The following is a 27,751-nucleotide window of genomic DNA, read 5'->3' as shown; positions in this document are numbered from 1 at the left end:
TATTAGCTTTCACAAGAGTATAAATAAAAAATGTCTTAGTTGGATGCTAAATAAATAAACACAATAATCATTTCAAATTTGCTTTAAAAATGTCAAAAATATATTAATTTAAAGGTTATGAATTCACAATTAATTCTTTTCTTACAAACAACACGTGACAGTAATTTACACACTAAATTGTAAAAAAACCCGACTTAAAAATGACCACATTTTAACAATTTTTTATTAATTTCATAAATTATACGCTCTACGCCATTAGTGTAAACCATTTCGTTGAGATTTATATTCCACACAGGCTCCCTCTAACGGCCAATAGTAATGCAAACCATTTCAACCCGTATTTTTCTGAACACTTCCATATGTCAAATATTTGTGTGTGGTAGCACTGACAATTTCCGTCCTCCATCTTTTTGCTTTGAGGTTTTCAAGATGGTAAGTCGTGCGGCCAATGTTTTCGACCAAAAATTCCCGTAAAAACAAAAAAAAAGTGAAATTATGTGAAAAAATAAATAATTAAAATGAACATATCAGTTACATTGTAACACCATATAGTGAATGTGAAAATAAAAACATGAGAACACTGTGAGAACTAAAAGAAAACAAGAAAAATAATTCAACATAACCTCATTAAACAAATTGTGGTGTGCTGGTGTATTAACGTTTTGTTTTTTTTTTTCTACTCGTTTTTATAGCCGCCAAAGAAGGACGCAAAATCGTCGGCTAAACAGCCACAAAAAACACAAAAGAAGAAGGAAGGTAGCGGTGGCGGCAAAGCCAAGAAGAAGAAGTGGTCCAAAGGAAAAGTCAGGGACAAGTTGAACAATCAAGTTCTTTTCGATAAGGCTACCTACGAAAAGTTGTACAAGGAAGTTCCCCAGTACAAATTGATTACTCCCTCTGTAGTCTCTGAACGTTTGAAGATCCGCGGTTCCTTGGCCAAGCGTGCTTTGATTGAATTGCGCGAGAAGGGTAAGTTTCACAAATCAACAAAATCATTTTTAGAAATCCTTTCTAATTCATGTTTCCGTTTTGTTGCAGGTTTGATTAAACAAGTCGTCCAACACGCCTCTCAAGTCATTTACACACGTGCCACCAAGGGTGATGATGCGTAAATGTGTCGTTAACATTTCCCTAAGACATGTTTTACATATTTTTTTGTATTAAATGACTTAAAGGTAAAAAAAGAAAACCTAAATGTGTTATCATTTAAAATGGATTTGGATTTTTAAAAACGTGGTTAAATTGCAAACAAGTTTTGAAACTATTGATCTAGTGTGTGCAAAAGAAGTTATGGATAGGAATAATTTGCAAACAATAATGTTTTAAGCGGCTTTTTGCAATAACAATTGAATGCTGTGAGGTATTCTAATTTGCAATGAAAAACAGTGAACTACAAATTAGCTTTCAACATAAATAACTATCCGAATTGTATCTAGATTGTGATTTCGTTTTTGAAAATAATTTTTTAATTTGGTTAAATTTAATTACCATCCATCGGAATTTAAAATAGATTTTGTTTTTATATGTAGTGGAATGTCCATTTAAGTTTCTCCCTTGGCTTAAAGTAGTGTAATCTGAAATTGAACTGCCGAAGGTTTTAAGATTATGAAATTAAGTTTTTTTTTAGAAAATGGCTAGCGTTCATTTTCATTGAGTCAGAATTTTGGGTGGGTCGATGTTTCAGTACACTAGAATTTAATCATACCAAACGGTGTAAAGGATGTGTAAATTTTAATTGGACTCCAGTATTTAAAAATGCCGTTGGGTGGAATCAAAGTAAAAAAAAATTTAGATATGCAATCCGACTATTACAGACATGTTTAAAAGGAGGACAAGATATTCCACTGTTATTTTTATTTATTTACTAAAATGTCCACATAAAACATTTCGTTTTCAATACAAAGCAGCTTTCTTCTAGTTTACAATTTAATTTGAATTGTTGAAAAATATTAAAATTCTTCGGCTATTACGGATAATCTTCACATTTTGCCAGTTCTTTGAAACAACCGTATTCCGGTAATGATTTGAGTGAGACCACTACCATTTGAAATACTACTTTTTATGTAGCAGGCCTTTGCAAGGGTCTTATAATGTTCTCCTCTACTGATGTTCAACACTAGAATATTAGCTTTTAGTAGGAATTAATGAAAAAAATATATAGTTGAATTACTGTGCAATGGTTGTGAAAAAAACCACACTAAAATATACCTGACGAGGTGCTCAAGCAACGGTGAAACGCGACGCATAATGTTCTTTTCATAAGGAAACAGCCATAAAGAGTATGATCTGAGGCCAGGGACGTACACTGACATTGGTGGGACTTGTTGCTTTTTCACAGACACTTTAAATTATTCAAAATTATTTCTGATGCAGACATAGATTTGCTGAGATCTTAGGAAATTTATATGCTCGATTCAATAGTCTCCCAGAAAGGCTCCTTTAGTCTGGAAAGTGTTTGCGGCATTAAGGTGAATTTATCTTATGTTTTAGGCTACATAAAATCATGTAGGTGGCAGCTAACTGATACAACGCCTGACCCGCGTCAAACGTCAAATTAATACTTGTGAGCCACATACGTTTCTGGGTCCTTATGTGATAAAACTAGAAATATGTTCAATGAGTTTATACCGAGCTTGAGGGAAAACTATACGTTGAATAACATTGTTCACCATTGAGAGAACTAATAGCGATATATGTTTCTAAAATCACTTGTTGACTACAGACTGTTGGGATTTAAAATAGAAAAAAAAAAAACAAGTAAAAAAGCTGTAAGTTCGGCCGGGTCGAAATTTGAATATCCTCCAGCATTTGGGACGAAATTGGGAATTCTAAAAAACAATAAAATCCGTTAAAAATTCTATTAAAATCTTTAAAATACCGAATGTATCTGTTATATTAGGGTCTATACGACGACGTGGACCTTCACAGACAATTGTATGCCATAGGCTGTAGTTCCCATTACGAACTTTAAATATCAAATTTGAAACAATTCCGGTGAATAACGTCGCTAAAATCATCAAAATACGGAATAATGGGGGTACCGCTATATGGGGGCTATACGAAGACGTGGACGTGCACAGACAATTTTATGTCATAGGCCGTAGTACCCATTACGAACTACAAATACTTCACGTTTCCGGTGAATAATGTCGCTTAAATCACCAAAATACGGAAAAAGGGAGGTACCATTATATGAAGCCTATACAAAAACGTGGACCTACATGACCTATTTTTAATGGCAAAAGTCCTACACACATAATACACATTTGAGCAAAATGTTATCAACTTACTTCATTTCGTTCGGAAGCTAATATGCTCTGGAAGAAATCATTAAGGTCGCTTGATTAGGGAGACGAATTAGAATAGAATTATGGTTGTATGTAAAAAAATTGAACCCCTTCGAATTTTAAATTTTTTATAATTACATATTAATGCATATCAAAATATATGAAAAGAACAGAAATGTGAAAATTTTAAATTTTAGATGATGCCACGTAAATGAAATATGAACGAAGCTAGTAACGCCATCTATATTTCGTTTACAATACATATTTTTCTAGCTGCATCACATGCTGTGTTCCTGAAAATTTTCAGTGATAACGGTAAAATATAAGAGAATGGCCATTCTCTACAATGTTGACCAAGAAATACAGGGTGAGATAAAAAAACTGCAACAAAGTCAAACGCCATAATTTTTAAATTTTATTGAATGAAAGCAAAAAATGTCGGAAACAGCATCAAATTTTAGAATAAGTTTAGATTTGTTCGAATTTCTCACCCTTGGCACGAATTATGGCCTTCAAACGGTCAAATGAAACCGTCACACGCTGTCCGAATGTTGCTCTGCGGTATTTTGACCGGAAGGTGCACATTTTCAGCTGACCTCTTTGGCAAGTAAACACGATCATTTTGTTTGTTTACAAACCGCTGGACAACCAAATTCGGCTGTTTACCACTTTCCGCCAAGCGAAGCAACTCTTTAGCTCTTTTGAGTCTATTTTCTTTCTGTTGCGGTGTAAGATCTTGTACTTTTTCGAATTTCAAGGGCCCATTTTTCAATATTTGCCGAATGGAATATTGCGATATGTTCAGGTCACTAGTTATTTTTCGGCCACTGCGACGTGGGTTTCGATCAAGTCGCTTCTTTACTTTTCGTACCATTTCTACTGATGTTGGTGTTTTCTTCCGCCCTCTTCCGTCCTTGACGTCGGGCTACGCTTCCAGTATCACGGTAACGAGTGATGGTACGAGACACAGAAGATTTATTCACATTTAAATGCTAGAGTGCTCTAACGATAGACACTTGTGGTTTTCCAGCCAAATATAAAGAAATCACACTATCACGTTTAAATTCAATCACGAATAACTTTTTTTCTGGAAAATTCTCACCAAAATGCTTTTGTACGCTTGTAAACAATATAATGATCTGTCACTCGAATAATTTTAACAGCTGTCGGACGAGTGGCTTAGAAATGACAGCAGTCTGAAGTTGGTTGCCGTTCATCATCATCTTACCCAGTATTTCATAATTAAGGGTCGAACAATGAATTTGGAGTGAATAACGTCTCAGTTATAATTCACTACAGCGTATGACTTGAAACGTAATAGGTTTACCATATTATAGAAAAAAATAATAACAAAAAATACATTAAACATTGTTATAAGTTGTAGAAAACTACAAAATATATTTACTATATTCAAAAGTATTTTATTTATATGTGCGCTGGGTTTTATCATCATAAAACGCTTTTATAACATATGTAACGAAAAAATCTAATCTCAGTCCCGAGGCATGCGTTGAAGACGTGTCGTACATGTTCAAAAAATTCCCCTTTGTTGTGTCATGTGCTTCGGTAATTAATACCAAATGAGCTGGACTAAATAGGGAGTGTCGTACGACGCATTAAAGAAACAATAACGTAAAGAATGTAGGATGATTTTTAATGGAAACATAATTTTTTCCGCATCATTGTCTTATCTTTTATAGTATTTGTTAGAAATTAGATGTGTGTGTAACCATATGGGGTCAAATTTTAACTAATTTTCATTTGTTAATTTTCTTTTTAAAATACTTGACGTATAAAAACATGCGTTGCACCCCGTTTGCCATCTACATTTAAATTCGTACATTAACCATGGAACGCAAATACGTCGGGACTGCAACTGTGTTGTCAAATTTGTCAAATAGAGACGAAATATTTTGGTATTTTTTTAATACGCTAGAGAGCAGCACTTGATCATGTGATTAAGGCTGAAAGTTTTTCTCGTAGTCACCTGTCATTGAAAATATTCTGTAATTTTTGTGAGTTTTTCTCCGTTTAATTTTTTTGTTTCCTCCTCCTTTTTCTTCGAATAATAATTTGGAAATATTTGCAGTTAAATTTAAAGAAAAGTGGTAACGAATTTGACAAAAAAGAAAAACTAAGCTGATACAATGGCCCAGTTACGTACGATTGTTGGAAAAACATTTCTTTGGCTGTTCGTTGCCGTCTGTACGGTGTTGATCTTCTACCATGTCTTTACTGGCAAGGGTGAACGTGTCAGCGTTGGCTGGTTCTTGTCCGTATCCTCGCCCTATATGTGGGCTTGTTTGGGCATTGGATTGGCTGTAGCCTTATCTGTGGTCGGTGCTGCTTTGGGTATACACACAACTGGTACCAGCATAGTGGGTGGTGGTGTAAAGGCTCCTCGTATCAAAACAAAGAATTTAATTTCCGTTATCTTCTGCGAAGCCGTAGCCATTTATGGCCTCATCACTGCCATTGTTTTGTCCGGTTTGTTGGAAGCTTTCAAGATGGAAACTGCCATCAACAATCAAACCGTAATGAATAACAATTGGACTGCTGGTTACGTTATGTTTGGAGCTGGTCTGGCCGTTGGCTTGGTTAACTTGTTCTGTGGTATTGCTGTAGGTGTTGTTGGTTCCGGTGCCGCCTTGGCCGATGCCGCCAATTCAGCTCTCTTTGTGAAAATCCTGATTGTTGAGATTTTCGGTTCCGCCATTGGTCTCTTTGGTTTGATTGTTGGTATTTACATGACCTCCAAGGTGAAGATGGGTGACAAGGAGTAAAGTGTACTCTCTGGAGTTCCACCCAAAACAGAAGATGTAAGTTTAAAATGAAATTTTTTTTGTCACACAATCATGTAATGATTTATTTCATTTATAGTTATCTTCATACCAGCCATTCCATCAAATACATATATTACAATTGGAAAAGACCAAATAAATCAATATATACCTATAGACAGAATATTTTTCTCGCCATAGTGAATTACAAAACAACCTATCCCAGAGACAGGGAGAGAGTGTGTGTGCGTGTTGCAGGATGTTTTATCTACGCGAAATAAAAATAAACATATAAAGTGTAAGGACTTATTATAAGTACGATATTGAATTAACTTAATCTTTTGTGGAACATGTATTTTCGAACACTCAGCATCAACCAAGATAATACATGTTCTCAAAGATTGAATATTTCTTTCTTCATTTTCATAATAATGAATGAATGTATTTATTTTTCTCTTTGCTGGTTGTCTTTTTTAAGTTTCTCTTTTTAACTGTTAAACATGTATTATTTTTTAAAAAATACCTATCAATAATTATATACATACAAATTGATTTAACTATATTAAATGGAAATTGTAAAAAGTATTGAATATATCAATAAATATCGATATTGTTCGTTTTCTTTCTAAAAAAACTATTAATGTATATCTCTTTTGGATGATGAAGGCTGTCATTAAATGTAGTATATTTAAGTATTATCAAGATCGTTTGGAATATTGTATTTCCATAAGAACATTTAAGCATTAATTATTTTTATTCCAAGTGTTCACTTGGGAATTTCTCACTTTCACTAACAGGGAAGATCCAACAAATCGACGATTAGGTATGTTTGAATTTGTAAATTTTAATTGATAATAATTGCACAGTATTTCTAGTTAAATATATCTTATCTCTCATTCATTTTTTAGGTTTCCGACAGTTCGATTAAAATCAAATAATACAATACCATTCTATGCACCACTTATAGGAATTACGCTTTACCTTTTCTGTATGCAATTATACAATTCATCTTAAAAATGTTAAGATCTATTGTGGAAAACGATCAAAGCACCAATAGGCTCATCTTTTATTGCAAAACCTATATATCTTTAATTTACACACAACACCGACACAGTGAATAAGTGGGAAACTATGAGATTATTTTAACACCATCGAATTCCGATTACATTAAAATCTGTCACTTTTTGTACAAATCGGTCATGAGTCGGTCATAAGCATATCCGTCTCTGCATTTTGTGTAAATTATATTGTTCAATACTGCATAGAAAACAGCTTTCCGTCTCTGAAATGGATCTTGTCAAATGAATAATTTAGGAAACTCTACTATGAAATCGGGGTTTAGACTGGGTGGAAGATAGATCGCGTTGCTGCCTTTGTACCGACAAAAAACGTATTTGTGGAATAGCAAAATTTAGCATAAATTGATGATGTACAGGGTGAGATGGAAAAAACTGCAACCAAACTCAGACTGCTGTCATTTCTAAGCCACTCGTCCGACAGCTGTTAAAATTATTCCAGTAACAGTTCATTATATTGTTTACAAGCGTACAAAAGCATTTTGGTGAGAAGTTTCTAGAAAAAAAGTTTTTCGTGATGGAATTCAAGCGTGATAGTGGGATTTCTTTATATTTTGCTGGAAAACCACAGGCATTCCAGCATTTAAATGTGAGTAAATCTTTTGTGTCGCACTCAGCACGCGCCACCCAGGAATGGTTACAAAATGAGGTTCCACGCTTCATTTCCAGCGCATAATGGCCACCAAAATCTCCGGATACCAATTCGTTGGACTATTGTGCCTGGAGTATTTTTGAAAGCAAGGTTGACACTGAAAAAATATCAAAGTGTCGATCGCCGGGAATGGGCCAAAATACCGCAGAGTAACATTCGGGCAGCGTGTGACGGTTTTATCGACCGTTTGAAGGCCCTAATTCGTGCCAAAGGTGACCAATTTGAACAAATCTAAACTTATTCAAAAATGTGATGGTACATAGATGATCTCCTGAATTTCATTAGCAAATGTAAAATTGTTTTATGAAATCAATTAATCTTTTTATCCTGTCAAAATCAAAATATTGCTTTTCTTGTTTTGTTTTGCTACACTCCTTTCAAAAAAAAAAAAAAAACAAAAGCTTTGTTTATACGTATATTCATGTATACTTAGATGCACTAACACATATGTATCCTCATGTAAAAAGAAGAGAAATAAAGAGAGTACTTTTATATGGTTTCAAGTAACCAACAACTAGCACTGGTGAATGAACACTTCGTGTTCCACCAACACACTTGACAACGTATGAAGTACAAAAAAAAAAAAAAAAAAAAAAAATGTGATGGTATTAAATAAAATTTAAAAAAATGTATAAATTATGGCATTTGACTTTGTTGCAGTTTTTTATCTTACCCTGTATATTTTCACTTCGATTTAAAAATAAAATTCACAGAAGAAAAATTAAATAAAATCTAAAATTCAAACTCCACCTGAAATTGGACAACTTACGTACGTGATAATGTGGACACCACAACATAAATTACATGGCTGGCAACAAAACATAATAAGTTGGCAACCTTAAATAAATAATGTTGGCAACTATAACTTTGACAGCGGGCTTTGTTTGTTTTTTGAATCTAATGAAATACAATTAAAATTTCTTTTTTTTCTCAGTTATTATTTTATTGGAAAACAATAATCATAATTTAATGTCATTCCACTATCCACGTCGTGTTAAAGATCTTCCAAAGTTAGAACTTGATTCCGAAGATGAATTTAATACGCCACTTAAGACGAAGCCGTCAAAAGATGGAACTCAAAATTCACAGCAAAGGTAAAGTGCAATTACATTAATTAAATGGTAATTTATTTATTTTAAATGCTATTTTTCTATTCGAATAGCACGGCAACCGCAAATAAGGAGAATGAGAACAATGCCAACAGTAGTTCCACATATTCATTTAACAATCTTCGCATGGTGTAAGTTTCCTATCTTCAAGAACAGATGGGGAGATAAATAATATTACACAAATATTTTAGGCCCAAAAGACGCGCTGAGTTGCCTGCACTGGAATCGGATTCTGAAGACGATTCTGTTAAAGATGACAATTTAAACTGTGCTATTCTTAACGATTCCTTTCTGCTTACACCAGGAAAAAGTTGTTCTGGCGAAGCTGGCTCTAAGGAGAGTTCAGTTAGTAGGGGGAAAACTAATGACACGTCAGACATGTCCTTGTTGGCACATTTCAATAATATGGATTTGAAGAGTCCTTCAAAAGATACGAAAGTGGACAAACCAAGCCAAGAGACTAGTAACTCTCATGAAGTTGCCAATGATGTGCCGGCATCAACTATTAAAAATGCATCATCAATTGAAGCTCAATTTGCCACTCCACAAATACGTTCCTTTTCGGTACAAAGACGGCCACGCGATCTTTGTTCCACACAGTCACAAAAAACCAAATCGGCCATTGTAAATGAGTTTCGTTCCCAAAAGGTTTTATTTCAGACTCCAATGGCCATATCACGGGCACCAATGTCCTGTCTACCTAACGATAGTATTTCATTTTCTTTATGTGATACCATTAATGAGGGTGGAACACCCTCAACAGCGGAAAAAACCCCAAAATGTGCTGCAGAAAACCCTACGGGTCGTTCCAAAAAATCCCTTGAGGGCGAATTTATGGAAGTGAGTCGGGAACAGGCACAGAAGACTGAAAATGCAAAGGGCTCTGCGATCACAACTAAGGATAAGGAAACTATAGTTCACATAAATAATTCCGACTATGTTATTATGCAAAAACTGGGCTGTGGTGGATCTAGCTCGGTGTATCTTGCCAAAAGGGTAGACAATGACAAAGAATGTGCATTGAAGGTAAGTCTTGGGGTTTTTAAATGCAATCCAGAGGTGATTATTGCGTATTTACTTTTTGTAGGTGGTTGATTTGCAAGGTGATCCTGCTGTTGTGGAAGGCTATTTGAATGAAACCAAGTTGTTGGCCAAGCTCCAAGGCAATGTCTGTGTTGTCTCTCTATATGAGTAGTGAGTACTGTTAACTATCTTCGTTTGCCCATTTTAAAGTTGATATATTTCAGTCAATTATTACGAAAGGAATCCAAGCTGTTTTTGGTAATGGAGAAGGGTGATTCGGATTTACATAAAATCCTACAAAGCTATACCACAAATTTGCCGCTCTACGTTCTGACAAACTTTGTTTATCAAATGCTGCAAGCGGTTAACTACATACACCAAAATGGTGTCATACATTCGGACCTAAAACCTGCCAATTTTCTAATGGTTAATGGCAGATTAAAACTCATAGATTTTGGTATTGCCAGTAATATTGCTATTGATTCGACAAGTATTATTAAATTCTCACAAGCGGGCACGTTTAATTACATTAGCCCCGAGGCACTAACTGATACCTCCACTGGCAGCAGCCCAATGCGTAGTAATCAACCAAAAATAAAGGTCTGTCATTGCATGATTTCAAAAAGTGAATAGTAATTATAAAAAACATTTTTTTTAAGATTTCCACAAAATCGGATGTTTGGTCACTGGGCTGTATTCTTTATTTGTTACTTTATAAGAAAACACCATTTGGCCATATCAAAAATCTGTGTGCCAAAATAAGTGCCATATGTAGTCCAACACAAAATATTGAATTTGGCCCATTGCCTCCCTATTATCCTGCCATGCTGGTTCATGTAAGTATGTTTGATAAAAGTCAAATTGCGTTTTTTGTAACAACGATTTTCTTTAACAGATGGCTAAAAATTGTCTGCAACATAATCCCAAACAACGCCCATCCTGTGCTGATTTACTTAAATATCCCTTTAATATGATAATTCCAATACAAACCCTATCGCTGCCACCTAAGTAATATATAACGTTGAATTTATAATTATGTGTAATTAGGATTAAGAAATTATGATATCACCATCAACAAATAAAAATAAATTGTAAAATACTATTATTAGAAAACATGAAAAATTTATGATTTTCACATCCGTAAAACCCATAAAGGTCTGTTATGTACCTATAAAATGTTTTCTATGTTTAGGGTACTTGTTAAATGTTTTCTGTTTATAGAAAAAAGGTCATGAGGTATAGAAGACCAGATCTTGTAGTAGTTTTAAGAAGAAATGCCCAAAAATGTATAATTTTTCAGAATATTTTTTCCAGTCCTACAATAAGTGAATTTAAAAAAATATATATTTTTTTCAGTCCTACAATAAGTGAATTTTAAAAAAATATATTTTTTAAAGTCTACCATAACCGTGGACATTTTAAAGAATATTTTTTTCACGGTCTACCAGAAACATTGATTTTTTAAAGAATATTTTTTCAAGACCTACTATCTTTTTATACCCTCAGCCATATGGCTACCCTCAACGTGCCTCATCGAAATAATTGTTTTAGGCCTAGGTCTCTTTGGACCAAATCCGTTTCAGGTTATTTGGAGCCGAACTAGCGGTGTCAGTCCGTCTGTCTGTCTAGCTGGCTGATGCGCACGATAACTCCCGAAGGGAGTATTCGATTTGATCCATACTTGGTGCATCGTAATATTATTATCAAACTTAGACCGAGTTCGGAGATGAGCAATATGGGTCCACTCCTTCTGGTACCTCCCCCACAAAAGGTCAACATTTTTTAAAGAAAATAATTTACTGCACAGGAAGAGAAGGGATAATCCAATTTTGCTCGAACTTTGCAAATCCTAATATTTTCATCAATTCTGTCATTTGCGAAATGAACAATAACTCAATGTTTGGTGTAAAGATGAAATACATCGGTATACCTCTTCTGGTACCTCCCCCCACAAATGGTCAAAATTTTGAATATCCATGAAGCTCATAAAACGCGAATTTAACATCCGATTCAATCCAGACTTAGCACGTCTCAACATTTCTATTAAAACAAGATCTGTATAAAGATGCTAGAGATCGGACCATTCCTTCTGGTATTAAATCCGAAATAAGCATACGGTTCTCTTCATATTTGACACATCCCATTATTTTTACTAACAAAAGATGTGTAGTGTAGATGGGATATATCGGTCGGTCTGTTGTGAAGATGATAGACATCTACCAACCTGTTCTTGTACCTCAACCACAAAGGGTCACAATTTCCAATACTTATATCTGTCATAAACAAGTCGGCGTTCCTATACAACTTGCTATATCTAAATATTTCTCTTAGTCAGAAATCTGATATGAATATGTAATATATCGAATTGGACAAAATTGGCCATCTGCTTTGGAAACTCCCCCATACAGGGTCAGGTCAACAGCTAGAATAATCATAACTCAAGGCTGGGGTTATACATCTGTCGGCAAAACCGACTGATACTATCTAACTTGTTTAAAGAATATTTTTCCAATGCCTTTCCTGTGTGGAAGTCTATTTAAAGTTCTTCTGTGGCTAAAAACATTCTGAATATCTCCTTGGCATAATACCAAATTAAGGCTCTACAATAAAAGGCTATAAATCTTGAGTATTTAAAATTTGTCACCATTCTGTAGAAGACATCTGTCTTTCATGCTAGCTATAACTTATAACAATAAGAAAAAACAACACATTGTACACAATTAGATTTTTTTAGATTATTTTCTGTTGTTTATGCTGTTGTAATATAATCATAATTGAATTAATGTATCTTTTTTTATTGCATACTACTTTAGTGCTTAATATATAGATTTTTCCAATATGACAGACATTAAATGTCCTGCAAGAAAAAAAAAAACATTTATTAGTCAACTATTAACTGGAAATACAAAAAAATTAACTTACCTGCTGACCATTAGATTTGTATTGTAACGTATTAATTTGTTCGTCTTTAGAACGTACAACACTACGCCAATGTTCTTCCTGCTCCTCGGCTTTCTGCATCAGGTCGGATAATGTGTATTCCTGTGAAATGTATGCATATAAAAATGTTTGCTTTTTGGCAAATTATTAAAGCCGAAACTTACAGTTTTTCTAGCGAGTTTGGTTAACTCGTCGATACGAACGCGCAGGATTGAATTCTCTTTAAGTAACTCAGACTTTTCAGTGTCATTGTTGTTGTCTCCGGATCCGGGACTGCTACTAACGCTGGAACTGCTACTCCGACTGCCGTTGGCAGCATGTGTGGAGTTTTGATTGAGGGAAGGAGGACTGTTGTGTGAGTTGTTTGATGATTGTGTAGATTTGTGACTACTGCTGACTTGCTGCTGCTGTTGTTGTTGTTTAATGTGAGTCGACAAGACCTGCTCAACCCACTGATCAAAAGTAACGGACAGAGCTGTGCCGGCACAAGCTTTAACTGCCTCGGGACACAATCGCTGCAGAAGATCACGCAATTGTTTTTGATCTTTAGCAACATCCGTATGGCCTGATGCTGATGTCTTGCCACTCTTGGCTGCAGAAGATAACAGTTTTTCCTGTTGCTACACATGGAATGAAAAGGAAAAATAAATTTGTTATACATCCACATAGGGGCCCAAAACAGTGACATGAACAAAACTAATACTATTATCTAGGTCTATACCAACAACAAATAGCACATCCATAACGAAATTAAAAGAATCTCTATTTCTTAGATCAAATCAATTTTTTTTCTTTAAGAAATTCTTTTAATTACATTTGGATGGAAAAAGGCATATAGGAAAAGAAGGAAGATAGGCATAGAGTGTAATAGGTAGGGTAGGTAGTATTTAATTTGTCATGCACTTACAACACCTACTAAAATTGAATTTTGGCTTTGTTTACTAACTTTTGCTTCAGAATTTTGCAAAGCCTCAACCAATTTCCAGTTTTTAGTGCGCAAATCCTAAAGCAAAAACACAAATTATTTGGTTATTAGTAGAACGGCAAAGAAAATAGTAGCATCATTAAGTCAAAAATTAGGTTAGCAATGAAAACTGGAAGATTTCGGTTTGAAACAAATGATTGCTTTCAAGGAAAGCTAATTTTGTGCTTTTCAATTTGGAAGACAAATGAAATATTGTAGTTGCAATTCTTGCACTCTACTACTACTACTTACATTGTTTTTCTCTTTTTGTTCCTGCAGCTGTTGCAGCAACTCCTTTTCGCGTTTGCTTAGTTTTTCCGATTCCTTTTCGACTTCCTTCAGTTGGTCATTCTTTTTGCTCAAGTCCTCTTTGAGGGCTTCAACGATTTTTTGCACATCTTGCTGCTTGCTATTGTCCTGCAACAGTTTGTCCTTCTTTTGAACCTCGCTTTTGAGTGTTTCCACCAGTTTCTGCAGTTCTTGGTGATTTTGTACCTGCTGTTCGGTTTGTTGCAGTACTTTAGTTTTGCTGCTGACATCAGACTTAAGACCCTCTACCAACTTTTGCAATTCCTCCAGTTCAACTGACTTGTGTTTAAGCTCCGACTCGAGGGAGTTTAGTTGTTTTTGTAGTTGCATTTTGGATGCCTCTGAATCGTCCAATAGCCGTTGCTTTTCGACAATTTGAGCCTGCAGATTGTTGAGATTGCTCTGTAAATCATTTTGCTCCTTGGACTGCTCTTGAGTTTTGCTAGATATATTCACAAGCTGTTGAGTCAACTCATTGTTCTGGGCTTGCAATTGGTCAATCTCCTTTTGTTTGTCGGCGATTACCTTGGTGCGCACCAAAGCCAATTCATTTCTGAGGGCTTCCACATCAGCATTGCTTTGCTTCAAATCGGATCTAGCAGATTCAAGGGCATTTTGATTGTTGCGCAGTTCTAATTTAAGTTCGCTTAGCTCGGTCTCCAATTGGTTAGCTTTTTCCAAATCGAAAATTCTATTATTGGAGACTTGTTCCAGTTCGTCGCGTTGTTGTTCCAAGACACGTATTTGCTGGGCCTGTGTTTGGATGATTTCGTTTTTCTGTTGCGATTCTTCGACGGCTTGGTGCGAGGCATTAACCATACAGGTCAGTTCGGCAATGCATTTATCCTTCAAAGCCAATTCCTTTTGCAACATCTGCAGCTGAGCCATAATGTCTTGAGAGCCAGCTTGTTTTTCGTGCATTAGCTTGGCCTGGAACTGTTGACGTTCCAGGGTCAAGGTGTCATTAAGAGTTTTGATTTTCTGTTCCAAAAGGGAAATGTCCTGATCTTTTGTGGCCAATTTCTCAGTGTACGACTTAATGGTGCTGCTCATGCTGGCCCGTTCGGTGTTGATTTCGGTGCGTAGCTCTCGCAATTTGGCCTGGATACCAATTGAGGCTTCCAGCTCTTCGGCCAAGGCCTTTTCTTTCTCCTCCAATTGTCGTTTGAGCTTTTGACAAATGTCATCAGACCATTCGGAATGCGAAGAGGGCATATCTTGTTGGCGATTCAAAAGATAATCGATTAAAATTTGTATCTCCGAACGATTTAGTTCTGCTCGGCGGAAGAGATTCATTAGCAAAGATACTCCAATTGTGTCGGATTCAGATAACTTCTCAAGTCCGGCCACAATATCTTTGGAATCTTTTTGTTTCTTGTTTTGTTGTTTTTGCTTTTGTTGGGAAGTTTTGGGGGAGTTTTGACGGATTTTCTCCTCGGCCTGTTTGACTTCCTTAACAATGGGTGTCTCTGTTACCGTTGGTAGATTTTCATTAGAAGCATTTGTTTTCTTGTTGGATTTATCCTTTTTGTTTTGTTGCTGTTGTTGTTGCTGCTGCTGTTGGGATTTTTCTTCTTTCTTTTCGGCTTTTTTAAGTTCAACAGCATCCTTGGGTGTTTTAATGTCAAAATGATTGGCAGCCGCTTCGGCAGAGACATTTTCCTTGACATTGGCCGGCTCATTTTTGTGCACCAAGATGCCACCTTTGCTGCTGGGTTTCTTGTCCTTCTTACCCCCCTTGATTTGCTTGTTAACATTTTCCTTTTCAGCATTACTGGAGCGTCTAGAAGCCGTTTGGTTGTTATAAGTCAAAACTTCTGCATCCGGCTCAAATTCAACATGAGTCTTTGACAGTCCCTGGGGTTCTTCTTCCACCGACTGTTGTTCAGATTGGGCATCCGAGTCTTCGGGTTGTTCCCGTGAACGCTGCTGGCGTTTCTCTCGTTTCATTTCCTTTTTAAGGGAGATCTTTTTGGGCTTTTTCACCACATTCTTTTCCTTGCCGTATATTTTCTCGGTCAGAGCCTTTTTCTCGGCAATAACTTCTTCAAACGTTTTGCGGCGCAAGAACTTGTTGATGAACAGCAGCGACAAAAGCGATGCCAAGAAAACACAAGCGATCACAATAAAAATGTGTAAATCCATCATTGCATAGTTTATTCAGAAAAACAAAAAAATAGAATCCAATTCTTCGATATTTGGTTTCAAAACCAATTTGTTATTTACTTTGCGCTTAGTTACGTTAGAATTTGATACGTGGAATGTACTGAAATAAAAAATATTTAAAACTAATTAAAATTAGTGACTATTTTTGTTGATTCATAAACGGTAAAAGGAGATAAGTGTTGCAAACAATTACAGGCTATGGTGGCGTGGTGGTGGCGGTGGTGTCCCAACGTTGTGTTATTTTCTTACTATTGTAAATAACTTATCTCGTTGATATTCCAAGAGGAAATAAAAAAGAAATGGTATTTCTTATCGGAAAGATCGCCCAAGCAAAATGCAGACTAAAAAAAAAAGAACTGCCAAGCAACAATTTTTTCTTCTTCCTCTCACTCTCTCTCTCTCTCTTTTCTCTATCAAACCTCGAACATGAGCTTACTTTTTTGTATTTGATGACGTGTTCTTTTGTTTATGAATGGAAATCAAATGAAAAGAATCGAATTAAATCAATTCTCTCTTTTCCTGGATCACTTTTCTCATCGAATCATCAATGACAGATAATTTGTCTACTATGTTTAATACTCTATGCCGATGAGGCGTACATAACATACTTGCTTTGAGGTGGGTTCCATACGCAGTCAGTCAGTCAGCCAGCCACACACATACAACCGCACTCTGTTAGTTGTTAGTGTATACAATGTTTTATGTAAAAAAAAAAGCCGGCCGGTATTTAATTATTGTTTCTCTGGCAACAATTTTGTGGTGCTATTAGATCAACTGACAAACCACTAATGTTAAGGTTTGCTGATGGGACCCCGCAGCAGCAGCAGCAACTCAAATTGATGAAATTACAGTATTCAAGCGAGGGAAATAAAACAAAAAGAAAATATTTCACACCAAATGACGAAGAAAGTTACCACAAGTATTTAACAAACAAAAAACTTGTTTATCTCTTGTTTTTTCGCTGTGCATTTTTATTTTTAACCCATGAAGCACCATAAATGAAAATTGAGGAAATTTTATTAAATTACGGAAATCAATAATGTACGTACATTCTTAAGAGATAAGATGAATATAAAAAATACTTGATTATATTTTTGACAGTTTGGGCCTTAATCAATATGCCAAAGATTAATAACATTTCGTTTTGCTTTTAGGTAATCAAACAAAGAAATTTCATGAGATTCAGCGCTTGCATGCAGCAACAAAGTAAGAGCTTTTAGGAGAGAAGGGGGCAAGGAAAATCGGTAATCCGACATAGTTTTATGGTGAAATAGTTGAGGTAATATCTAAGAGAAATTAATGAAGATTATGTTTTCCTTGAGATATCAGCGAAGAAATTTGGAGGAACCAAAAAAGCTGGGTCCAATACCACTAAAATGCTGCAAGAAACCTGTAGAAAAACTGAAGACTCGGGCTAAATGATATATTAACATAGGGAAGTTTTTTCTTTTGTCATAAATCGTTACAATATTCAAATAGGAAACTTGAGAAAAAAATCGGTGAATAATGTAGATAAAATCATAAAAATACCGAATATTACCTCCCTATATTCGGTATTTTGATAATTTTAGCTACGTTATTAACCGATTTTTTTATATAGGGACTATATGAAAACGTGGATCTGCACGGTCATAGGCTGTAGTATCCAATATGAACTTCAAATACCAAATTTGAAATAATTACGGTGAATAATGTCGCTAAAAAGCCTCAAAATACCAAATATCGGGAGGTGCCGTTATATGGGGGCTATACCAAAACGTATACCTGCACAGACAATTTTCTGTCATAGTCTGTAGTATCCATTGCGAACTTCAAATACTAAATTTGAAACATTTCCAGTGAATAATCTCGCTAAAATCATCAAAATACCTAATATCGGGAGATACCGTTATATGGAGGCTATACGAAGGCGTGGGCCTGCACGGACAATTTTCTGTCATAGGCTGTAGTATCCATTATGAACTTCAAATAAAAAGTTTGAAACAATTCCGGTGAATAATGTCGCTTAAATTACCAAGGTACCATGGGGGCTATGTCAAAACGTAGACCTACATGGCCCATTTTCAATACCAAAAGTCCTGCGGACATAATACACATTTAAGTAAAATTTTAAAAATTGACAATAGATTGACGTTTCCAAAAACTTCTATACATAACTACTCTGATGTAGCAATACGTATAATCCCAGATATAGAGAGAACTAGACTAGTGACAATTACCGCTATACGGTCCAACTTATGACAGGGTACAAAGTCAGAAGTCTTCTCTAAAATCCTGAAATCTGAAGATAATATAATTTAACTACCTAACAACATAAAGGGTAATGCTTTATTACAAAATTAGTCCCATAATAAGCTCCTTAAACTTGGCTAAGTTTCTGAAACAGTAACATCAAGATGGATGGTAAGCTCCTAGAGATTCGAAAGAAAAAGCTAAGCCCATGGATATACAGTTCACAATTTCTAGATGACATACGGAATCTTCATGATATTTGCTGGCTAACACTCGGAGTGACAATTACCACATCCACGTTCTTCCTTTGGCATTCCATTCTTTTGTCACAGTAACATCAAAGGGGATGTTTTAGCTCTAAGAGATTGGAAGACTTTGTGCAACTACAGCTAATCCTGTATATCTACAAATTCAACAAGTTCCAGGGAGTCTGCTATCTGCTGCCTATCGCTCAGAATGACAATAAGCACATTCATGGTCTTCTTTTGGTCGATAAACTTGTTTGTTGATGTAAGACAGCTTTCTGTGTGTGACTCCAAAACTCTTTTGTGGCACTTGCAATCAACTCTCCACCAAAAAAGGGTTAAGACTGTCATCTTTGCCTAGGAAAAGAAACAGGTTTTTGTGCGAAGAAAAGAAACGAATCCCACAATATATTATCTACATTCACTGACCTCATCATCATCGGCGGCAGCATCGACGTGCCAACCAGCAGCAAATGTAAAAACACAACCAACAGATTTGAAGAAAGCACAGCAATGGCGATGAAATTCCCATTTAAAATATTCACAAAAATAACGAATTTAACAACGTCAAGGTTGTTGCTCCAAACAAATTAAATATTCGCAAAAATACTTTTGTTTAAACAGCAGCTCCTCAACGCGGCTTTCATGTTTAAATTCCAGATACGATTGCAATACAATTACATTAAGACAAATATTGGATTATTGTGTATTTTACAGCATTATTTTAAGGAATGTTGAGACGAAATTAATTAATTTTTTTAGGCATATGTTGTCTTTTGCATATGTCATACAAATGCAATGTTTGCCAAAATGCAATGCGTATGATTCAACAAAAAGAAAACACACACACACATTTCGTTTTTACACTAATCAACAAATTTGTAATGTGTAATAATTATAAACACAACACTTGGGATTTTTTGTCGCCCAGTGTCATAAATATCTCGCAAGAGAAAAAGAACGACAACGACAACAACGAATGTTGCAAGTTTGCCACGTTGATAAGTACCATCCATCCAACCAACCAACAATAACACAACAACAACACAACAGTCAGTAGTAGTACTTGTCCATATACTACTACGGGGGCTCTTGCTGTATTGCTGTACATACATACAACATTAGTATGTACATGTATTTAACCTATATGGACTTTGTTTGCATAGGATTTTCTATTTTTTTGGTCTTTCCAATGTGTGGCACAATTAAAAAATCACAAAAAAAACAACATGAATGTCATTTTCTCTTAGTTTAAACATAATAATCGTTCGAACTACATCGGAAACCATCAATATTTGTCTGGGCCACAAGAATCTTGATTCAACCAAACCCGATGATAACTTGAAAACGTCTAAACTTAGCATGAATCATGCTCAATTAAATTGAAAAAAAAAAAACTTCATAAACCAATCCCAACAAATGCCACATAACTGCAAATCAGTACATATTTCAGAGAATTGTTCAATCAAAATCAAGTTTTTGCCGAAAAAAAACTTGTAGGCTTAATATATAAATACCCGTATATACACATCATCTTTTATGAGAAAAAGGGCGACGGCAACGTATGCAATCTTCCATGTAATTTTCATATTTTTTTCTTATTATTTTTAAAAAATCACTCACTCCAAGAAATTGCATTAGCGTTTTCTTATTCGATTTTTTTTTTTTTAAAAGTAATTGAAAGAATAATTACTTTCCAAATATTCTTTTAGTTTCCATTTTCATTGGATTCGTTTTATTTCTTTTTTTTCATTCGGCTTCACCGCCATGAAAAATGAAAACGATGGCACATATAACTGAATATCCCCAAAAAAAGATAGAATTTTTTAATTTCATTTGGTTTTCTTTATCACTTAATGAAATTACAACGAAATTACGAAAAGAAATTAGCTTCCTGTTATTTACTTACATTTTTCCTGTTGTATTTTATTAACTAAAATGAAAAAAACTAAAAACTTGTCTCGCTTGAAGATTACCGATTACTGTGTGTCGTTTATCGGTTACGTATTTTTTTGTTTGGTTATTCAAATGGATTGAGAGAAAGACAATGACAATAAGAGGTGGCAAACAATCGATGACGAGGGTCGATGGTATCGATATTTTCTTCTTAATGTCAGAGTCGATTGGAAAATATGTAGCATTGTTCCTTTCACATTTTTATAGAAAAAGAATTGAGCTTCTGCCAAGCATTTTTATGGTTTACCTTGTCTAACTTAAGTGCATTGCAAACAAGTTCCTATCTTGGATTTGTTTATATACAATGGATTCATGAATATACATTTTGACTATGAGATGTTGTCAAATATAAATTTAGTTTAAATATGCTTTGTTCCACAACATGCAAGAATTTACTATTTTTGCAATTTTTTCGATATCATAAAGGGAAAATCGGTTATGGTAGTAAAAAGTTTTACATTCTTGCAGTTCTGGAATAGACCAATTGACATACATAATTCAGAGATTGAATAGCAATTCAGTTAAATTTGATAGTGTTTTTCATTTCAAATACGACTATCCATCTCTGCATTTTCTGTAATTTACCTTTCAAATTTTACTGAATAAAAAAGGTTCCTATCTCTGATTACTTTCATTTCATTTCATATAAATATAAATTTTGACAACGAGATGCTGTCAAATGAATAGTTTTAAAAAAGTTGTAATTTACCTTGTCAAATTTCACCACATAGGTTCCATTTTCTGATTTTTGTATATAAAATGGATTTATGAATATAAATTTTGACAATGAGAATATTTTCAAAACCAATGATTGGAAGTCACGTACATTGCGGCTCGCGCGTTAAAGCTATTAACCTGTTTAGTCATGAAATTGAAAGCTTGAATAGTTTGGATCATATATTTGAGTGAAAATCCAGGCATTTCATTCATTTTTCGCGCCTATTTACTAATTCTAAAAATGAGGAAAAATATAAAAAAAGCTGTTCTACCTCCTTATTGTACCATGGCCCGTCCTTTCCAAGTGTCAACCTCGCCCACCCATGGTGACACGTGTTGTCGCAGAAGAGGCACTGGCGAAAACAACATTTATAAATTAATATATATAAATAATATATTTAGATTTCCTCATACGAAGTTGTTTACAATTTCATACGTTTAATCCATAATGGCATGCATTTTGACAACACGGATGATATCAGCTGGTCTTATCGGTCATGGCAGATACCATCGCCAAGACAGCTTGCTACCAAATTTAATGTCAAAATGTATTATTGCGATTGAAATCACCGAACAAAAGGTAAACAAATAGCCAACAAAGTGTAAACAAGTTTTGACATTTCATCTGGTTTTTTAAATTTGCAGGAACACCTTGTGATTACACCATGTTCTCCACATTTGTTCGCTCTACACTGTTTTTTTTTTTCAATAACCAAGGAGTAAATACTAAACCATGTCAAATCAAACGGAAGATTGCTTGCCCTGCCGATTAATAAGTGGATTTGGCGTAATGGGCATGGGGGCGTATATATTTCATCAAGCTGGGCGACGTAAACCCATGGAAAGAAATATCATGAAAATCATATCCATAAGTAAGTTTCAATTTAAATGTTGTGCCAAATCCCCCTAATTCCATTTATTCCATTAAAGGTGCTGTCATGCTGGGTGCTGCTCGGTTATTAAACATGGAGTTTTTAAAATCAACAAAAAGTGACCAGTCATAATTCCAGTTTGCTACAAAACTAATTTGTAAACACATATATTTGTAAATATTATTAAATAAGAAGCTACTATAAAAAAACGGATTCTTAACATTAATCATCATCACTTTCAATGGAGTTATTTCCATCGTCTTCATCCTCGTCTTCTTCATCCCAATGCTTATTCTTTTTGTTAGTCATAAAATCATCTTGCAGCACACTCCATTCGGATTTCTTTTTCTTATTGTCATACTCCTCGTCGCTGCTCTCGTCTTCATTTTTGAGTTCATTCTTGACGGGATTGTCGACAGCTTCGGATTTGGCCCGTTTGCCTCCCATTAACACATCTAAAAATTTACGTTTGTCAATATTTTTCAATACAGCTTCCCGCCGACTATCCAATGGCCCAGCTTCTTCCAACTGATGTTCCAAATCTCTTTGCTGCATGCGTACCGCATTGAATAGTTGAACAACACCCTTGGTGGCCACTTTTCGCAAGGCTCTTTCACGTTCTATATCCTTCCAAGATGGTTTGACACGTAGTTCGAGTTTTTGATTTTTAGGCGGTTTAACATCTTCTGGTTCCTCTTTTTCTTTTTTGATTTCTTCTTTCTTTATTTCACCTTCAATTTCAAAACCATAATCTTCTTTGACTTTTGCCTTATCCTCGGGTTTGATTTTCTTTGCTCGGGATAGTACTAGGGTCTTTTTCGTTTTTGGCTTTGAAGTACTAAGAACTTTAGCTATGGAATCGGCCCAACCGCTGTTACCGGCCTGTTGAGTTTCCCCATCTGATGATGATGCCTCATCCGAGGTGGAATTATCTTCCTGGCTAGCTTCGGAATCTGTAACTGAAAATGAGTGCTAGTGTAAAATATGTTTTTAAAAATGATTCCGTGTTTCCATACCATGCTCTTTGGGCTGTTTTTTCTTTAATCCGAGCAGGGCCATTTGTATATCTGTTCCTTGCGTTGCCTTGTGGGTCAGTCAATGTTTACAAATAAATTCACGTGTATGTGGATACGTCAAATTCAGTAGGGATGAGAAGGTCGAGCATCGACTCATGATAACTGATTAAAGCAAAAAGGTTGCCAAAGCTATTTTTTTATTTCCCTAGTCATGACATTGTTCGAAACGCAGATGCTGCAGGATTTATTTGGAAGGAAGTGTGTTTATGGACATATGCTGTATTTCATAACATTTTTAGTACTGGTTTCCATTCCTCCGAAATAATTAATAACATTAATTTTTTCTCAATTAGTTTAAGTAACTCCGGCTCCTGAAATGTCATTTTTTGCTTTATTCCAGAGCCTGCAAAAATCGACGAATTATGCATTTTTTCCAATGTCATGAAAGAAAATCAGTTATCATACTAAAATTTTTGTAATTGCTCCGTTCCATGACTTGAAGAATTGCTCTGTTCCAGAACCTGCAAGAATCTACTAGGTTTCCTTTATTTCGATATCATAAAAGAACAATCGGTTATTGTACTAAAAAGTTTTACATTTTTGCAGTTTTGGAACACAACACAGTTATCACAATTATCCCATATAATTTTATTCGAATAGTCTATTATCCCTTCCTTCCTTTAGGCCATGGTAGAAGATTAGAGGTAGATGCATCAACGCTAGGGAACATTCATATGTCAAAACATTTTAAATATATTTTCAAATACAAGTAGATTTTTATGTTTTCTTATACGGCGTCATTCGGAGGTTATTATAATACATGTTTTTCAACAATTTATACAAATTTGTATAAGTTTTCATTCAAAATTTTCAATTTTAAAATTAGTTTGACAGTTCATTGTCCTAGCAGCTGTGTCGATGCGTCTACCTATATTCCTCTACCATGCTTTAGGCCATGCTTTTCGGCATTTTGTGTGTGGACATTAACAAATGTTATTGAATTCGCCGTGATTGACCATGGACGTAGCTAAAAATCGATAATTAATTAGGAGGCCAAAATTCGTCCGTAGTCGATTAGATCAAAATCAAACTATAGAACCCTAATCTTATTGGCTTCATTCGCCGGCGTTTTGTGTGTGTGTCTGCCTTGCCTTCATTTCCTCATAAAACTATTGAAATATGTTGAAATTAAAGCTAGAGGCCTTGGAACACCCAACTCCTGATAAATTAGATTATAATGGCAAGTTTTCAAACCTCCATTTGAAATAATCTTCTTGACTAACTGAAACTTATTGCAGATCGAAAAGTTTTTGCTAGCACAGTTTTATGGTTGGAAGACCAGAAGATTCGAACATACAAAATCGAAGACCGTGAACCACTGCGCAGAGTTGATGACACAGTGAAATGGGAGGCCGCTTATGAGCAATATAAACAGGATCTGGGTATGCCAACACTTGAAACACCCCTAGAAGAATTGTCGTGGATACTCAGTTATGCTATACGTTTGGAATTTTTGGATGCTCCTGAAGCCTACAAGGACTTAAGTGGTGAAAAAGTGGCCGAGCAAAGTAGCAAATCCATTAAACCTAGCATACAGAATGAAAACTTTTTCGATAATATGGATTGTAAGTTAATGGAATATATTTGCATTTAAATAAAATTAATTTATTTTTTCCGAATTAGTCCAACACAAAGATTTCATCGCTGGCGTGAGATCTATGGCAGCAAAGCTGAAAGTACCCCATCACCCCAATCATTTGCTGCAATTGGAAGCTATTGCTCGCATTGTCAAAGAACGTATGGCCCCGGATGTTAGAAACCGACCAGCTGTCGTAGGAACACCCTTCCCCTTTGAAAAGGGCAACGATATTGTTGCACCCGATGACAACAGTCTTGATTATCCAGTGAGAATTTTGCGTCTGTTGCAAATTCAAAGTTTGCGAGAGCTACAGACACGCATTAATGAAACCATTGTTGCTGTGCAAAATGTTACAGCCAATCCCAAAACAGATACCAAGCTGGGTAAGGTAGGATTTTAAAGGAAAGGAAGGTTTCTCTGCACATGATATTTATTTAGAAAAACGAGATTGCACATATTTATAACGGCCAATATTTATGAAAATAAGAAATAAAAAACTAAAAATGCATTAAATTACCATGGATATATTTTTTTGTTTAATATATACAGAAGAAAATAAGTATTTTATTTGAATGTACTTCTTACTGGCTAAGTTGCAATATTTTCTGCTTACTTAATAAGCAGCGTATGAATTTGCGAAGGTGCATATATTTGTAATGGATTGGCTGGATATATGGTTATTGGTAAATTCCAGACCATTGTCTCCACTGGTATTTCAGTTGGAGCCTGTAGCTCGCCAACTTCTGGATTTGGCACTCCGAAATCCATCATTGTACTGGTGACAAACTCAAAGTGTAATCTCCACTTAACCTCCACACAATCGGTACGAAAAGATGGTGTAATATGCAGAGGTATGGGTACTACAACTTGAGTCTGCATGGTAGCATAGCTGACCTGATGACTAATGGCATGTGTGGTAACCTTTCCTGTTGGCTCTACATTTGCATCATTGTCCTTAGAGCTAGCTGAAGTGGAAGACTTGTGCATATACTCCGATCCCACACCGCTAGCAACACTGGCCAAATCCAAAGAGTTAACGGACGAGTTGTCATTAAAGTCATTGTTAGAGAATTTATTGTCTGACATATTTAAAAGAATTTCCTGTGATTGTAGTTTCACCGAGAACTGTACACAGCGTACTTTGCAGTTGGCAAAATCCAAACTTCCCACAATATCTTCTCCCAACTTGTAGGACGGTTTAAAAAGGCAAAATCTGCCCACAAATCCACGTTTATTTGATATTCTGTAGAATTTTGGTGCTCGTCTTGCTGTTACATTCTGCAAAGGAAAAATATGTTCGTTTAATTTTTATCAAAACGAAAGCTATTCAGTGCACTACCTTCAAATGATGCCATGATATTTCCAATTCAGTAACTTCTTTCTTTTCTACAAAGGGATTTGTTGGGGCCAATTCATCATTTGTTTCCTCGGTGATTGGTAGTTCATCTGGACGAGCTATCAAGGGTATTGGCAGCACTCGAAGTGGCACGGTCAATGTTTGAACTTTACATTTTACCCTTTGCGTTGCTATGGTCAGTTTATAGAAATACTTGATATCGTGTCCCCGGTACGTTGGAGGTCCATCTCTTGGAATGAGCTCATTGAAAAAATCTAAGAAAATGTGAAGATTACCGGATTTTATTTATATATCCTGTTGCTTATCTTACTTACATATCTTTGATTCATTTGGCTGCAGCTTAAGATCACAAAACAATATTTTTGGTTTTGTGGCTATGACAATATCACCCGGTGCTTGTGTCACAGCATCCAATGCGGTCTTACCCACCATTTCACTCAGCTCCAACATTTTATCTTTGGGTCCAATATTTACATTTGTTTTGCGATAGCAGTGCAATTGCACCGATGCCCAAGCAAGATTTTCCACTGTACTATTGTCAACACCATTATTTGTTGTTGAGGGAATTCTATTGGTAAACTCGATCAGACACTCAACATGTTCACCCGTGGCATATATAGGTGAATCAGCTCTGACCAATTTTGCTTTGATTTCGATCATTTTATGTTTCTCCAATAAGAACTATGTACTTGTTAAACTTGTTAAATATCCATTACAATGAGAATATAATTAAATTTATTAAATATCCATTGCCTGCGTGATGATAACAATGTTGATAATAATCGATAAGACAAGTTCATGGTGCTTCGATAACCGATTTTCCCTTTATGAAATCGAAAAAAAAATTAGAAATTGCTAGATGGATTATGGAACAGACCATGGCATAATTACAAAAGGTAGAACAAAGCTAGCCCCTAAATACAATTTTTCTTTTTGTGCCCTTATGCTAGGAACACAATTGGAGCGAACGACGAATTTCGCCCTACGCGGCGACAAAAAGAGCCGCGAAAATTCGTCGTATGGAACACAATACCGACGAAATTATAAAACAGCTGATGAAGTTGTTTCCTTTTTGCTCATTTGTTGACTACAATGAAAATTATACAAGAACTCATAATTCTTTACGTTCTCTATTATAATTTCAGTTATATCCATCTTCTCTATTATAAATTCACTGATATCCATCTTCACTCAGGTGCAAGTGCACAAATAAATAAACAAATTATTTATGTTTTTTTATACGAATAACAGATAGTAGAGTGACCATAACAAATTTTTAAGTAAAAAGTAACTTTATTTACTAATACACATAAAATTCGTACAAGTATGGCCACCTTGTACTGTTTTGTCGCCGTTCGCCGGCGTATGAAATAGAAATAAAGCTAATTGAGTTCGCGGCGACCGACGAAAT

General features: G+C 35.3%; 7 protein-coding genes, 2 long non-coding RNA genes and 1 other non-coding gene across 15 annotated transcripts; 5 read left to right on the top strand and 5 right to left on the bottom strand.

Annotated features, from left to right (window-relative positions):
• The first annotated feature begins 287 nt into the window (after positions 1-287).
• LOC131800661 (small ribosomal subunit protein eS25) lies at positions 288-1,189 on the top strand. The gene is made up of 3 exons (XM_059118246.1): positions 288-432; positions 693-969; positions 1,039-1,189. The coding sequence occupies exons 1-3, from the start codon at positions 319-321 to the stop codon at positions 1,110-1,112; spliced, it is 465 nt and encodes a 154-aa protein (XP_058974229.1). The 5' UTR covers positions 288-318; the 3' UTR covers positions 1,113-1,189.
• Positions 1,190-1,839: 650 nt separating this feature from the next.
• LOC109611793 (uncharacterized) lies at positions 1,840-2,308 on the bottom strand. Its single transcript, XR_002194110.2, has 2 exons — positions 2,209-2,308; positions 1,840-2,128 (listed from the first exon to the last, which is right to left on the bottom strand). It is a non-coding gene; the product is annotated as an uncharacterized LOC109611793 (long non-coding RNA).
• Positions 2,309-5,152: 2,844 nt separating this feature from the next.
• LOC131800659 (V-type proton ATPase 21 kDa proteolipid subunit c''-like) lies at positions 5,153-6,098 on the top strand. Its single transcript, XM_059118243.1, has 2 exons — positions 5,153-5,302; positions 5,377-6,098. The coding sequence occupies exon 2, from the start codon at positions 5,435-5,437 to the stop codon at positions 6,068-6,070; it is 636 nt and encodes a 211-aa protein (XP_058974226.1). The 5' UTR covers positions 5,153-5,302; positions 5,377-5,434; the 3' UTR covers positions 6,071-6,098.
• Positions 6,099-8,091: 1,993 nt separating this feature from the next.
• LOC131800665 (uncharacterized) lies at positions 8,092-8,388 on the bottom strand. The gene is made up of 2 exons (XR_009341490.1): positions 8,239-8,388; positions 8,092-8,169 (listed from the first exon to the last, which is right to left on the bottom strand). It is a non-coding gene; the product is annotated as an uncharacterized LOC131800665 (long non-coding RNA).
• Positions 8,389-8,655: 267 nt separating this feature from the next.
• On the top strand, positions 8,656-11,040 carry LOC131800656 (dual specificity protein kinase TTK-like). The gene is made up of 7 exons (XM_059118239.1): positions 8,656-8,889; positions 8,958-9,035; positions 9,096-9,930; positions 9,992-10,098; positions 10,152-10,527; positions 10,587-10,763; positions 10,823-11,040. Exons 1-7 carry the CDS (start codon positions 8,765-8,767, stop codon positions 10,937-10,939), a joined length of 1,815 nt encoding a protein of 604 aa, XP_058974222.1. The 5' UTR covers positions 8,656-8,764; the 3' UTR covers positions 10,940-11,040.
• A 1,607-nt stretch (positions 11,041-12,647) lies between these two features.
• Positions 12,648-20,829, bottom strand: LOC101898121 (putative leucine-rich repeat-containing protein DDB_G0290503). 6 transcript variants are annotated; one of them, XM_005178465.4, is made up of 6 exons: positions 20,693-20,829; positions 14,084-16,406; positions 13,775-13,870; positions 13,032-13,487; positions 12,850-12,969; positions 12,648-12,784 (listed from the first exon to the last, which is right to left on the bottom strand). In XM_005178465.4, exons 2-6 carry the CDS (start codon positions 16,286-16,288, stop codon positions 12,776-12,778), a joined length of 2,886 nt encoding a protein of 961 aa, XP_005178522.1. In that variant the 5' UTR covers positions 16,289-16,406; positions 20,693-20,829; the 3' UTR covers positions 12,648-12,775. The 6 variants fall into 6 exon arrangements, with proteins under 6 accessions (XP_005178522.1, XP_058974213.1, XP_058974215.1 ...); XM_059118230.1 differs by lacking the exon at positions 20,693-20,829 and adding an exon at positions 16,915-17,102; XM_059118232.1 differs by lacking the exon at positions 20,693-20,829 and adding an exon at positions 16,915-17,102 and having other exon boundaries at positions 13,784-13,870.
• Positions 20,830-21,926: 1,097 nt separating this feature from the next.
• On the top strand, positions 21,927-22,554 carry LOC105261506 (uncharacterized). The gene is made up of 3 exons (XR_009341489.1): positions 21,927-22,036; positions 22,102-22,328; positions 22,387-22,554. It is a non-coding gene; the product is annotated as an uncharacterized LOC105261506 (transcript).
• Positions 22,461-23,485, bottom strand: LOC131800658 (RRP15-like protein). Its single transcript, XM_059118242.1, has 2 exons — positions 23,345-23,485; positions 22,461-23,287 (listed from the first exon to the last, which is right to left on the bottom strand). Exons 1-2 carry the CDS (start codon positions 23,385-23,387, stop codon positions 22,551-22,553), a joined length of 780 nt encoding a protein of 259 aa, XP_058974225.1. The 5' UTR covers positions 23,388-23,485; the 3' UTR covers positions 22,461-22,550.
• Positions 23,486-24,436: 951 nt separating this feature from the next.
• Positions 24,437-25,496, top strand: LOC101897614 (RNA transcription, translation and transport factor protein). Its single transcript, XM_005178463.4, has 3 exons — positions 24,437-24,584; positions 24,643-24,969; positions 25,028-25,496. Exons 1-3 carry the CDS (start codon positions 24,524-24,526, stop codon positions 25,381-25,383), a joined length of 744 nt encoding a protein of 247 aa, XP_005178520.1. The 5' UTR covers positions 24,437-24,523; the 3' UTR covers positions 25,384-25,496.
• LOC101897446 (RAB6A-GEF complex partner protein 2) lies at positions 25,488-27,109 on the bottom strand. The gene is made up of 3 exons (XM_005178462.4): positions 26,655-27,109; positions 26,323-26,594; positions 25,488-26,261 (listed from the first exon to the last, which is right to left on the bottom strand). The coding sequence occupies exons 1-3, from the start codon at positions 26,998-27,000 to the stop codon at positions 25,593-25,595; spliced, it is 1,287 nt and encodes a 428-aa protein (XP_005178519.1). The 5' UTR covers positions 27,001-27,109; the 3' UTR covers positions 25,488-25,592.
• Between the last annotated feature and the right edge of the window lie 642 nt (positions 27,110-27,751).

The sequence above is a fragment of the Musca domestica genome, unplaced genomic scaffold (assembly GCF_030504385.1).
Source record: "Musca domestica strain aabys unplaced genomic scaffold, Musca_domestica.polishedcontigs.V.1.1 12, whole genome shotgun sequence".
Classification (NCBI taxonomy): Eukaryota; Metazoa; Arthropoda; class Insecta; order Diptera; family Muscidae; genus Musca; species Musca domestica.
Note: the sequence above shows the minus strand (reverse complement) of the source record. Positions and strands in the feature narration are given on the sequence as shown.